The following is a 14,326-nucleotide window of genomic DNA, read 5'->3' on the forward strand; positions in this document are numbered from 1 at the left end:
CGTGTACCAAAGTATAGCGAAAAGCTTTAAAATGGCTGTTAAAATGAGTCATAGAATGGCCTAATTCTGCTCCTAGGACTTATGAACGTATGAATTGTACAGCACAAGCACTGCCAAGTGCACACCAGACATCAATCACACATTGCACTAATCCCACAGTTCACTATTCCCACTGAAGCCTTATTTTTATACCCCCCCACATTCCCATCAACCCCCGTCAGGCTCCACCCCTCATCCAAACGAAGGATCATTTACAATAGCCAAATACTAACCTGTCCAATAACATTCCCGCACATTTAATCATTTTACAAGTGCTTTTGTGGTCGGATATCATTGCAATGTGGGGAATATGGTGATCCAACAGCATTCGGCAAAGTCATATCAGCAGCAATGAAAAACATCAGTTAACAAGCATCTCCTGTAGGCCAAATGTGTCAGAACTGCAGATCCTGGTTTAAATCGGTGATAGACACAAAATGCTTGAGTAACTCAGCAGGACAGGCAGCATCTCTGGAGAGAAGGAATGGATTTCGTTCCGGGTCGAGTCAATCCAGTGGATTGGAGTGGAATCAATGAAGGTGTTCGACCCATTCCTTCTCTCCAGAGATGCAGCCTGTCCCATTGAGTTACTCCAGCCTTTTGTGTCTATCTCCTGTAGGCCAATGGATATTATCTGGATTGAGGATAGACAAAATGCTGGAGTAACTCAGCGGGACAAGCAGCATCTCTGGATAAAAGGAATGGGTAACGTTTCGGGTCGAGACCCTTCTTCATCGACTCCACTCCGATCCACTGGATTGACTCCACTGTTCTTCATAGAATACCAAAGTATCCGTTGCTTCCACCTGGCTGGATGAGGCTTTGATACCACCTTCAAAAAGATAGCAAAAAATAAATCAACAATTCTACAAAACTATCAAGGCTATGTGTCCAAGACTCTAGGAGTGTGGCTTCAACTTTGACTTCAAAGACAAAGATACTAACAGCATAAACCTTCAACTCAAAACTGTGTTCATAACATGCCAAAAATCTACTTTAAAAAAATCGGTATCATTCCTTCTCTCTAATAGAAATCATTCATTCCCCTTAATTTGATCTAGTTAAAATAAATACCATCTAGATATCTCAATGGTCTGTTTGTCAATGGGTTGTATAGTTCTTTCATATTTTTAGCAAGTCCAGAGACTGATCATAACTCTTGGTTCAAAAAAAACATTAAACTCAATACATAAATTAATTTAAGAAATTCCGGCAACTTACTTAAAAGAAAATCAGCCTCAAATACCTTTGCTTGTGAAGATTTTTTTTGCATATGGTGATTTACAAAAACTGTATAGGTCAATAAATGGTAATGCCAGGAAATAAAGAATGCACACTGCAGGAGGAAATGCAAAGCAAAAATCCATTTTATTTCATTTAAAGACTATAAGTCTTCCTTCTAGTATTGCTGAGGTTTCTGTCTTCTGGGAAATTGATCACAACAGGCAATCACAGTCTCTTTCCAAAGCTCAAATGCATTCCTGTGACGTTATTAGAGATGTCCATTGTGTCTATTTGGCCATTTAAAGTTTATCTAGGTCATTACTTTTCTTTTAAAAAGTACAACATCAATTTGATTTGTTGGAACACTGACTTCTTTCCCCCAACCCCCACCCCCCCCCCCAAAAAAAGCAGCACTATTCCTGCACCAACACCACCGTGGTTAAATCTGTGTAATTTAATGTAGAATGCCCTTTTAAAAAAATCATTGTAGAGGTCAGCTTTACCCACCATTTCAAAAACTACAGACTGCAAAATATCGTCAAAGCAGAAGGATTTGTAGAAAATTTCTTCCTCCGAAAGGTTTCTAAAACCCCTCACAACCAGTAACCCTGTGCATTTCAGATAAAGTTACTGAACACTACCGTCTCCTGTGCACAAAATGGACTACTGGTGCTTTATACAAAAAACCTTCAAGCAGCCCAGAATAACCAATGGATTTTTTTTTTTTTTTAAATGGACACGAGTTATGTAAAGTAATTCTCTACTACAACAAAAAAAGTATAAAAACAACCAGTCTGATCTAGGGCACCGCTGCTGCATTCAGTTGTTTTCTATTTGTTCTAGATCCAGATCGCCATAGTCCAGCGGAAATATTCCTTCCTCAGTGCTTTCACAATCACTTGTATCTTCCTCACTTTCACTCACAGGGACTTCTTTCCCAAAATTTCTTGGGCGGCAAACATCTCGGCCCCCTGGGACATGATACCTGACAGAGTCATGCTCTTTCAGTGGGCTGGTGCCTGGAGTGATGATATTCATTAAAAGGTCATTTGAGTCACATGGTGATGAGACAATAGTCTTCATATGGTGATCATCTTCATCATCGTCATCTTCTTCGTAGTCGAGAGAGCAAAGGCTTTTTGAGTTCTTTAATGTCTAAAATTAAAAAGACAGTTTGTGTTAATAAACAACTTAAAAGTTCTCTGAAGCCAAAAGGTGTAATATGGTTAAATGGCAAGGTTATACAAAGGTAGGAGGCCTTAAGACTAAAGCTTTATGGCCCCTTGTGGGTCCCTGCTGTTTAAAGCACTTACATTGGGAATCTTCAACTGTAAATTGCCTCCCTCGACTTCTTTATTTCTATTCCAAAATCACTCATTTCCATCACTTTTCTATCCTAACGTCTCATGTAACAGTGCATTTTAGTCCAACACAAGTAAACTTAATTCAGAGAGAGGAGAACTTCTTCAAAGTGGGCCTACCTTGAGGAGATTTCGCAGTTGGGCAGTCAAAATTAGGGACAAGGTACAGCAGATGCTGGTCAATACAAAGAAAAGACAAACTGCTGGAGTACTCAGCAAGTCGGGCAGCATCTCTGTTTAGTTTAATTTATTATTGTCATGTGTACCAAGGTAAGGTGAAAAGATATTGTTTGCAAGCTGTCCAGTAACAAAAAGTATGTAAACTTCCACAGTGCACAGGTAAAGGATGCATTTAGTGCAAGATAAAGTCTGATTAAAGATAGATCTAAGATCTCCAAAGTTAGATTCGAGGTCAGGACTACACTCTAACTAATGAGAGCACCGATAGTGTCATAGATTGATACAGTGTGAAAACAGGCCCTTCGGCCCAACTTGCCCACACTGGCCAACAATATCCCAGCTACACTAGTCCTACCTGCCTGTGCTTGGTTCATATCTCTCCAAATCTATCCCATCCATGTACCTGTCTAACTGTTTCTTAAACGTTGCGAATAGTCCCAGCCTCAACTAAATCCTCTGGCAGCTTGTTCCATACACCCACCACCCTTTGGGTGAAAAAGTTATCTCTCAGATTCCTATTAAATCTTTTCCCCTTCACCTTGAACCTATGTCCTGTGGTCCTCGATTCCCCAACTCTGGGCAAGAGACTGTGCATCTACCCGATCTATTCCTCTCATGATTTTATACACCTCTATAAGATCATCCCTCATCCACCTGCACTCCAAGGAATAGAGACCCAGCCTACTCAACCTCTCCCTGCAGCTCACACACTTTATTCTTGGCAACATCCTCATTGACTAATTAACAGCTGGGAAGAAACTGTTCCTGAATCTGGAGGCACACATTTTCTTGCATAATGGGCGAGGGGAGGTACAGAAATTTTAAAACGCATACCTCCAGATTCAGGCAGTTTGTTTCCAGCTGTTATCAGGCAACTGACAAGCTAGAGTGCTCTCACCAGCTAGAGTGTGGCCCTGACCTTCCATCCACCACATTGGAGAACTTTAAACTATCGTGGATAGGTGACGTTATGTGTCAAGACCTTCAGAATGATTGTAGTCTGAAGAAAGGTCTCGTCCCGAAACATCACCTCTCCACATTCTCCAGAGATGATGCCTGACCTACTGATTTACTCCAGAACTTTGTGTCCTTTTGTTTAAACTCAATTGGTAGCTGATATTCAATGGGCTTTGCATGAAAGGAGACAGTGAAAACCCAGAACCACACATTTCACAAAATTACCAATAAGGTAATACTTACACAATAGTGTGAAGGAAATCAACCCACTGCAATTTGTTAACTGACTCAAAGAGTGATGTTTTTCATATCAACCCGAAAAGATTGGCCAAGAATGAATGTTTTCAGGTGTCTGAAAAGTACTTCAGTTACAAATATTTTTCACCACTCTGTAGATTTAATCTGACAGTAAATTTGAAACTGATCAAATTGAGATAAGGAAAATTAAATGACTCAATCCTATTTTAAGGCTTCCAATGTATTTCTCGCTATTGATAAACAAGCTGGAGCTATCAATATCTTCTTTTAGCACAGCAGCGTTGTACTAAACTGCAAAGAACCACAAAAGCAAATTTTCTACAGCTGTCTCAGAGATAATTGATAAACATACCAGCTACAATTTGAGTACAAATTCGAAGGAAGCCATCTCCCTTTCACCACATTTAGCTCGAGATCATCTTATCAATGGCAACACCCAAGTTGCTATTCATTGACTACCACTCAGCCTTCAACACCATTACAAAGAATAAGCTAACCTCTAAACTCTTGGAACCCGGGGGAATCCATCTGGTTTCTGGTCTTCTTGACAAACAGAGCTCCATTGATTAGAACTGGTCACAGTATTTCCTCTACCCTGACCCTCAAGACTGGCGTCCCCCAGGATTGTATGCTCAGTCCCCGTTCTACTTCCCGAACACCCATGACTGTGGGGCTAAAAGTCATGCTAATTCAATCTTTAAAATCGCTGATGATACTACTGTTGTCTCTGTTGACAGATAAATAACGATGAGATGGAAGCCAGGAAAGAGATCAGGAAGTACGACTACACATGTATGGTCAATTTGCCCGGACAGCATACAAAACAAAGTTCTTTATCTACATCGTCTATATCTCACGTTTCCCTTTCACGTGACTTAGTCTGAAGAAGGGTCTCGACCCGAAACGTCACCCATTCCTTCTCCCCAGAGATGCTGCCTGTCCCGCTGAGTTACTCCTGTATTTTGTGTCTATCTTCGGTTTAAACCAGCATCTGCAGTTCCTTCCTCCAAGCTATTTACTGTATCTCCGTATCTGTGACTATAATAAACCAATGCAAACAATCAGAAAGACAAAGTAGAACATAGATCTAAGGATGCAGGGTGATGGACAAAACCCTAATTTAATCAGAGCTGCTGTACAGGTAGTTCACCTCTAGTTCCTTGCAAACAAGGAAATTCATTGTACCCTGATGTATATGACAATAAACTAGTCAGAATCGGATTTAGAGATTCCTAAAGTTAGAGTTTAAATATATTTAACAGGGAAATAGTTATTCTGATTTAGAAGTCCATGACAGAGGTCACTAATTTCAAACAACCACTCAGACCACAAACTGAGCCAGGCATTTTATTTAAAATGTTACGTTATTAACCTCTGAAATGATTTCTCACATGCTCCAAGGGAATAGCGTGAAAACAAAATTGTACTAGATTAGGAGCCAGGGTGAAAAAGAGCAACACAACAGAATTGATCTGACACTTCGTAACCAACTGCATGCTGACTTAGATATGATTGACCAAATAAGTTATATGCTGCAATGTTATGCAGTGATTAAGCTGAACTTAAAAGATATTTTAAGTTCGAATATTTCACTGAGGGCCTCATAGGACCGAAGCAGCATTCATTTCAAAACATTCATCAAAAAGGTTAAACTTGTCCATGAACAAATGGAATTCAATTTTGATTTTCGTTTTAAAGCAAAGCACCTTACATTGCAGATTACAACGCAGAATGTTGCAATAAATAAAAACTTAACTGACAATTAACACAGTCTAAAATTCAAAGGAAACAGTCAATTTGGGAAATTGAATGCCTTTGTTTAGTTCAGAGGTACAGCAGGGAAACAGGGCCCCACAGACCATCGAGTTCATGCTGGCCATTGATCAGCCGTTCACGAGTTCCAATGTTATCTCACATTTGCACCCACTCCCCACACAAGTGTCAATTTACAGGAGATAGACACAAAATGATGGAGTAACGCAGTGGGACAGACAGCATCTCTGGATAGAAGGAATGGGTGACGCTTCGGGTCGACCCTTCTTCAGTTTACAGAGTCAATTTACAAAGGTCAATTAACCTACAAACTGCACGTCTTTGGGTTGTGGGAGGAAACCTACGCAGTCACAGGAAGAATGTGCAAACTCCAGACAGACAGCACACAAGGTAAATATCGAGCCCGGGTCTCTGGCGCTGTGAGGCAGCAGCTCTCACGGCTACATCACTGTATGAAATATCAAGTTGTGACAATATCTTGCAAGAATAATCTGAGCAAGCAGGAACTGGACTCAACTTTGCTAAACAGCCATTGAGGTTAAACTGCATTTATCTACAAACTGCAATCACTTTATAATTAATGAGGAATCTTTGATTTAACAGCAGCTATAAAAGTGCACATCCAGCAGTGAGTTCTAATGAGCATCTCAGCAAAAGTGGACCTGAACATTTTAACAGTCAGACAGGAAATAGGTTCATTCCATTTCACTGTCAGCCATTATAATACAATCAGTTTAATTAGTTTAGTTTATTGTCACGTGTACCGAGGTACAGTGAAAAGCTTTTGTTGCGTGCTAACCAGTCAGCGGAAAGACAACACATGATTACAATCAATCCATTTACAGTGTATAGATACATAAGGGAATATTGTTTAGTGCAAGGTAAAGCCAGCAAAGTCCGATAAAGGATAGTCCCAGGGTCACCAATGAGGTAGATCTATCCCACTGAAGTTTGAAATATTACTGGTACCTCATCTGTAAATTGTAAGGATTTTTTCAGTGCAGAAGGGAATGGACGTTTTGTCTTTTGAAGCACATTCAAAGCTGGGATCAGCAGGTTTGACAACACCATGAAAATCAGGGACAATGGTGAATGGGAGACAGGTTCCAGCCATGATGCCGCCAAAAGGCAGACAGGGATGATGAGCTGTGGTGACCATTTTGTTTTTTTGCTTTTTACGAATCTCTGCTGTTAGCCTGACCAAAGACAGAATATTTTAAAAAGAAAATGCCATAAACTGCAGATGGCTTTCAATGAATACAAACAGCCATTATTATAATTTTGAATACAGAGAATGGCAGATGCTGATTTACAAAAAAAGACAAAGTGCTGGTGTAACTCAGCGGGTCAGGCAGCCACTCTGGAGAACATGATTTTCGGTTCGGGATCCCTCTACAGAGATGCCGCCTCACCCATTGAATTTCTCCAGCACTTTGACTTTTAATGATCAAATATCAATGTAGTTGATCCAAAGAACCTCCCCTCCCAAATCTGGCCTTCACCCCAATGAAACCACACCATCCTTCTTCAATTTTACCAGGAACAAACAAATCCCATAAACTGGTGTTGGCTTTCAATGAATACAAATTGCCATTATTAAAATTTTGGATGCAGGTAACTGCAAATGCTGGTTCCACAAATAAAAGTGCTAAAGTATCTCCACTGATTGCCTGAAATTTACAGTTAGTGGCAAAGTGCTAGCCTTGTCTTGTACCACAGAGAAAGCTTCCCACAGAAATTCTAGTTGCTTTGGTGACATGGGCTTCCCCTTCCCACTATTTGTTGTGGTTATTTCTACAAAAGCCTCGTGCAACTGGAGTGCAGTCAACCATACTAAGAAAGTCTCTCAGACCGTAGACCAATATAGTAAAGGACATTTGACAGACATTTTACAGCACAGGATATAAAGACCGGATTGCATGAGGTCAAGACTGTGGCTCATAATAAATTTAAAAGTAAAATCTTTTGAAATGGAGGAAATTATAGTGCCAGTGAAGGTAATAATGACTTAATATGACATTATTATGCCTCTAAATCTCACTTATATCTCAATACAATACTTATAGGTGACATTTACCTATGTGAACAGTTTATGAAAACCTGATTCATATCAGATAACCGCATTCTGAAAATTTACTGATTTATAGACAATAGACAATAGACAATAGGTGCAGGAGTAGGCCATTCAGCCCTTCGAGCCAGCACCGCCATTCAATGCGATCATGGCTGATCACTCTCAATCAGTACCCCGTTCCTGCCTTCTCCCCATACCCCCTCACTCCGCTATCCTTAAGAGCTCTATCCAGCTCTCTCTTGAAAGCATCCAACGAACTGGCCTCCACTGCCTTCTGAGGCAGAGAATTCCACACCTTCACCACCCTCTGACTGAAAAAGTTCTTCCTCATCTCCGTTCTAAATGGCCTACCCCTTATTCTCAAACTGTGGCCCCTTGTTCTGGACTCCCCCAACATTGGGAACATGTTATCTGCCTCTAATGTGTCCAATCCCCTAATTATCTTATATGTTTCAATAAGATCCCCCCTCATCCTTCTAAATTCCAGTGTATACAAGCCCAATCGCTCCAGCCTTTCAACATACGACAGTCCCGCCATTCCGGGAATTAACCTAGTGAACCTACGCTGCACGCCCTCCATAGCAAGAATATCCTTCCTCAAATTTGGAGACCAAAACTGCACACAGTACTCCAGGTGCGGTCTCACCAGGGCCCGGTACAACTGTAGAAGGACCTCTTTGCTCCTATACTCAACTCCTCTTGTTACGAAGGCCAACATTCCATTGGCTTTCTTCACTGCCTGCTGAACCTGCACGCTTCCTTTCATTGACTGATGCACTAGGACACCCAGATCTCGTTGAACTCCCCCTCCTCCTAACTTGACACCATTCAGATAATAATCTGCCTTTCTATTCTTACTTCCAAAGTGAATAACCTCACACTTACCTACATTAAACTGAAGATTACGATGGGAGAGGCAAAACCCAGCGTATCCTGTTTAGGTACAGGGAATGCTTACAACAATTACCATCTTTAACTATGAATGCACATAATTGAGAAGCTGCCGAAAACTTCATGGGATCGTGATTTCCAATGCTATGTACCCCCAACATTGCAAGGGCAAAATCCAGGTCACAGTTCAATAGACTTTCCACAATATCTTGTAACAACTTGAACGATGGCCTATATTTTAATCCATCAGTCCCAGTTTCAGGACTCACCACTTTGCTTTGATTATGACTCAAACACTGATTAATGTTATCCATACGTTTGCTTCACTCGTGGCCCTTTGTCTCTTTTATGGTTGAAAATAGTACATTTTGGAAGCTAAAAATAATTCTAGATAACTATTTACTGCCGCTTAGATCTATTTCAACTACCGTGCTATATTTTTAAAAAAACAATAGAAAACAATGAAATGAGTGGTGCCTGCCTGCCTCTTAGGCCATTCATCGCTTATATTCAGAATGCTTCTGCACCTCATCCTTCAGAGATAATTGGTTCTTCAATCCTAGTCCACCATTTTTTCTTTACAGATTCAAATTCAAGGATCAGATAAAAGGCTGTTTCTTTTTAGTACAATGATGAAGCTAGGCTGGAAAGTTGAAGTCATTTTTCCAGAATCTGAAAGTAGGAGATAATGTTAAAATAGGGTGGCATAAGACTGGACTGAGTTAGTAATTTTAATTAACGACTGGACAAAGATATAGAAATACATGTGTGATTATGTTGTAGTATGAAGATGACTCATAATTGTTTAACCTGGCGTCATCCTGGGAAAGTGGGGGAGGAGAAACCAAATTCATCCCAATAAGTGTGAATATTACAGAAGATTTTTTTTAATATAAAAAAAAGTTTGGTACAGATTTCTCTCCAAGGCCTTGTTATGGCCATTCTTTAGCCAACCCGTTGTCAAAAACCAAGGGGAGACTATGAATACAGAAGGTTACTTCATTAAAGCTCACTTCAGGCCTAATTTCACTTTGTGATCCCCATGGTGATCTGAAAGCAGCAAAACGCCAGATGCTCTCAGCGCCCGCCACCTTAGCACTGCTCTTTCATTGCAACAAATTCCCCCAGCCTCTATTCATAACTAAGTACACCATCCTGTTATGTGCTGTCACAGGATAAAGCACTGGTTTGTTTGCAGCTCAGTCTTGACAATTGATTATCATCTCCTGGGCCCAGCTATTGCTTTCCTTCTTCTCAAGTCTGCTGGAATTTGAACTTTAAATGGATGCTCTTCTTGGGAACAATGGGTAAAAGCAACGGATTGTTCATGCATTGCTCAGAAAGAAAAGGCCAACATCCATCTTGGGTTTAGCTTGGCTAGAACTCACGCATTAGTTCCATTGTGAAGCACGGTTTTTGCCTGTAGCCACGGCATTCAATTCCATTCAGAAAAAAAAATCCTCACGTTCAATTAATGTTTTCTCTGAATGAACAGGCTTTATTTTGGCACAAGGCCAGTTTTCAAACCTAAACACATGGATCAACACAGAAAAATATGCACACCACAACACACACACATTGTACTCCAGAATCTCTCATCTAAAATTGAGTAAATGTTCAGATTTTCAGAGTCACCAGTATACTCAGGATACAGGAGACCAGTCGTGCCCTTGAGTGAATACAAGCTTCCAATCGAGTTATCTCACAGGTCCCTCTGTTTCCCTGTAGCTGCGCAATTTATTCTCGCTCACATCCCCACCGATTTACCTTTGATGTTAACAAATGAACTTTTTTTTAAAAAAGCAAATTGCTCACTTCACCTGATAGGAGCATTCATCACTTAAGGGGAAAAAAATGGCTTAAGGGAAGGGAAAAGCGAGTGACAGTATTGGTTATTTTTCAAGCTGGAAAATGGTCCCCATGGATTAGTGAGAGAATCACTAATTTTACACATGGAGATTAAAATACACTAGCATTTCCAAATCTGATGACACACAAGAGGTGTAGCAAACGGCAAAATAATACCAATCTACTGCTACAGGATGTAGACAGCAAAGTACGATAGGGAAATGTAATTTAGTACAGAGAAATGTGAGGCAATGATCTTTGGCAGATGGGATGTAAAGAGGCAATAATTAAAGGGACAGTTCTAAACAATGTCTAAACACAAAGGGGTCTCGGGGCTCGTACAGATACATGAAAGGGGCCAGACATTTTGAGAAACCAGTAGGCAAAGCATACAGTTAGACATCATGGAATTTATAAATAAACATTTTGGTGCAACTGCAGAAGTTTTTGCTGAACCTTTATGAAACTGCATTTATAAGCCTCGCTCAACATTACAAAAAACAGTATTTTTGGCCATTGCAGTTATCGTTTGTCACTGCACTTGCCGAATACTTAACAAGTAGCAAAGATTTTGGGGTTATGACAGTAAAAAGCCAAGCTTTTTTTCATGTGGACATATAGACATCAGATAGTCAGCGCTAATGTCAACTTTTGTGGCAATTTATTACAACTGTATTAATAGCTTAAGATTTACATTTAAATGCCAAATTTGGATGAAAAATCATTGAGTACATTTTTTGCTACGGTCACAAAATTACTAGTAATAGGAAATGAAGCCAGAATCAAAGGCCCAGTAGACGTCTGTTCTCCAACCCCCACATCTGTGCCTGCAGGGGGAAATAATTTTTGCCTTTTACTTATAAAAATATAGATGTCATCACCAAAATTACAAAATTAATACCATCTGGTTAAAAATCATTTTTAATAACCAAATATCCTTATTTAAATATATTTATTTCCTAGCTCTTAAAAATGTTTTAAGCACAATGTCATATCTAAAAGTAATTGCTATTTTTGTTACAATTAAATAGCTTGAATCTCAGTGTTAACCAAAATGAACATTAAGCATATCAAAACACTGCTGCCATCATCAGTGTGGAAAGCACCTTATAGCATTAATCCTAACCATTGAGCAATCAGCTTAATCGTCCTGAATGATGCTTTAATATCAATTTTGTCAAATTCATTTTATTGGACATGAGGTTTATTGTGAAGACCAATATTTAACTCTCAACCTTAACTGCCCACCAGAAGGTAACCAAAGAACAGTAAAATATATCTAAGTAAGAGATGGGTGAAGGGGAAATGAAATGCTCCTGATCACTTGCGGCAATTGCTTTTAGTGGTAGAGGTCACAGACTGAGCAACTAAGGCGAGCAACTGCTGTGCATTTTGCAGATTGACAATAGACAATAGAAAATAGGTGCAGGAGAAGGCCATTCAGCCCTTCGAGCCAGCACCGCCATTCAATGTGATCATGGCTGATCATTCTCAATCAGTACCCCGTTCCTGCCTTCTCCCCATACCCCCTGAAGAGCTCTATCTAGCTCTCTCTTGAATGTATTCAGAGAATTGTCCTCCACTGCCCTCTGAGGCAGAGAATTCCACAGATTCACAACTCTCTGACTAAAAAAGTTTTTCCTCATCTCTGTTCTAAATGGATGTTGCCTGGGATGGAGCAGTTCAGTTATGAGAAGAGGCTGGAGAAGCTAGATTTATTCTCCCTAAAGAAAGGTGGTTAAGAGGGGACATTACATGAAATTGAGAGGTATAAACAGTGGAGATTTCAGGACACCTTTCCTAACTGAGGTGGATAAACATAGAGGATATTTGTTGAAGATGAGGGGAAGAGATTTAGAGAGCTACAAGTACCTGGAATGCACTGCCTGAGGGTGGGTGAAGCTGGGTCGCTGAATATTCGAGTCATTTAAGTTTGGAGGAGGGGGGATAATACAATTGTGTACCAAGTATTGGGCGATGGGGTTAATGTGGGGTCAGTGATTATTGGGCCAAATACTGGGCTATTCTATGATTTACTCACCATAGAATACTCAGTCTCTAGCGTGCTCTTGCAATTCGTTTTTCTATGTGACTGGACCATTTGAGTGTCTGGTCCATAGGTATCCCCAGCATGACAGTAATGGTCATACTACTGAATGTATAGGAATGAGACGGTCATTGCCTATTACTTACTAGATCGTGACTGATAATTGTCCCGATCTTGCTGCACATGAGCTGTTCACTTGCTGAAGAGTTGCAATAGGAAGTGAACATTCACTGGTTACACGATATTTAGTCTACTTACTACATTTAGAGCTAATTTAGACTTTTTGATGGAAGGTGAAGTGAAGCAGTCAAGGCTGCCAAGATGGTTGAGCCAAGATAGATAACTGGAGAGGCTCCTGCTGTGCGGCTGGGAGGTTTGATCTCCAAGAAGCATCACTATCTTTGTGCGAGATACAACTTTAACCACAAAAACACTGCTGAGTGATCCCAAAACCAACAGATCAGATCAAAGCACTGCTAGCTGCCACATCTAAGTGCGAATGATGGTGGAACCCACTAAGGGGGGGGGGGAGAAGGCAGGGGAATGGTGGTTGAAAGGACATTCCCATCTTAATAGGCTTTTCATGCTTAGAGTTCAGTTTTTTATTCCCATTTCTTGATGACATATCCATCAAATATTTCCCTGATGTCAGTGCCAGTAATTCTCAGTTTAGCTCTGCAGTTCAAATCTAATCCATGTTTTTGCCAAGGTTGTGATGAGATGTACAGCCGAGTCCAGGCAAGTTTTAGCTTAGGGAAATGCAGCATGGAAACAGGCCCGTCGACCCACATCACCCAACAATCACCCAACGATCACCCACCAACACCAGCCCTTTGTCACCCTAATCTCTCGCCCACTCCCTGTACACTTGGGCAATTAAAAGAGGCCAATTAAACTACAAACCTGCACATCTTTGGGATGCAGGAGGAAACAAGAGCACCTAGGATAAATTCACACTATCACAGGGAGAACATGCAAACTCCACACAGGCAGCACCCGGAGTCAGGATCGAACCCACGTCTCTGGCGCTGTGAAGCAGCAGCTCTACCAGTTTCACCACTGTGGCAATATCCAAACTGGGTACTGGTGAGTCAATTATTAAAGAGTACTTTCCACTTCATAACTATCCTCAATGATTTCCATCATTATTTCCATGCTAATATTTGAGTATATAATGACCGAGTTGTAATTGGCCAGACTGGATTTTCCCAGCTTTTTTCTGAACAGGACTGAACCAAGTGATTTCTTACATTCTCATCCTTCAGGATTGAGAATGACTTGCTTCTGTTCCATTTCTATGCAGTCCTGAGGTGGCTGATGAGGACAATAGGACCTTCAGTCACTGCCACAAATGGAGCAGGAGATGCTTGATGAGGTGGTTAATTAAGATGGGAATATTTTTGGAGTTATATTCACCTCCACTGGATCTGTACACATGTCATCATGTATCTGTACACTGTGAATGGCTCGATTGTAATCATGTATTGTCTTTTCGCTGGCTGGCACACAACACAAGCTTTCATTGTATCTCAGCAGTATCTCAGCATACGTGACAATAAACTAGCTATTTGTCAATCACCTTTCACCATGGCCGAGCTTTGACCTGGTCTATTGCCATCCGTTTTTGCTATCTATTCTGCACGCAGTCCTGTGCTTCAGCGTCATTTAGCATGG

General features: G+C 40.6%; 1 protein-coding gene across 5 annotated transcripts in view; it reads right to left on the bottom strand.

The window, feature by feature from the left end:
* Window positions 1-1,407: 1,407 nt before the first annotated feature.
* LOC144598767 (protein FAM53A-like) overlaps window positions 1,408-14,326 on the bottom strand; it is a 90,933-nt gene continuing 78,014 nt past the window's right edge. For all 5 annotated transcript variants that reach the window (XM_078409165.1, XM_078409200.1, XM_078409173.1 and 2 more), the window contains one exon: window positions 1,408-2,418. In XM_078409165.1, the coding sequence (XP_078265291.1) occupies window positions 2,083-2,418 (336 nt within the window). In that variant the 3' untranslated portion in view covers window positions 1,408-2,082. The remainder of the gene's footprint in view (window positions 2,419-14,326) is intronic.

This window comes from Rhinoraja longicauda, chromosome 1, assembly GCF_053455715.1.
Source record: "Rhinoraja longicauda isolate Sanriku21f chromosome 1, sRhiLon1.1, whole genome shotgun sequence".
Taxonomy (NCBI): Eukaryota; Metazoa; Chordata; class Chondrichthyes; order Rajiformes; family Arhynchobatidae; genus Rhinoraja; species Rhinoraja longicauda.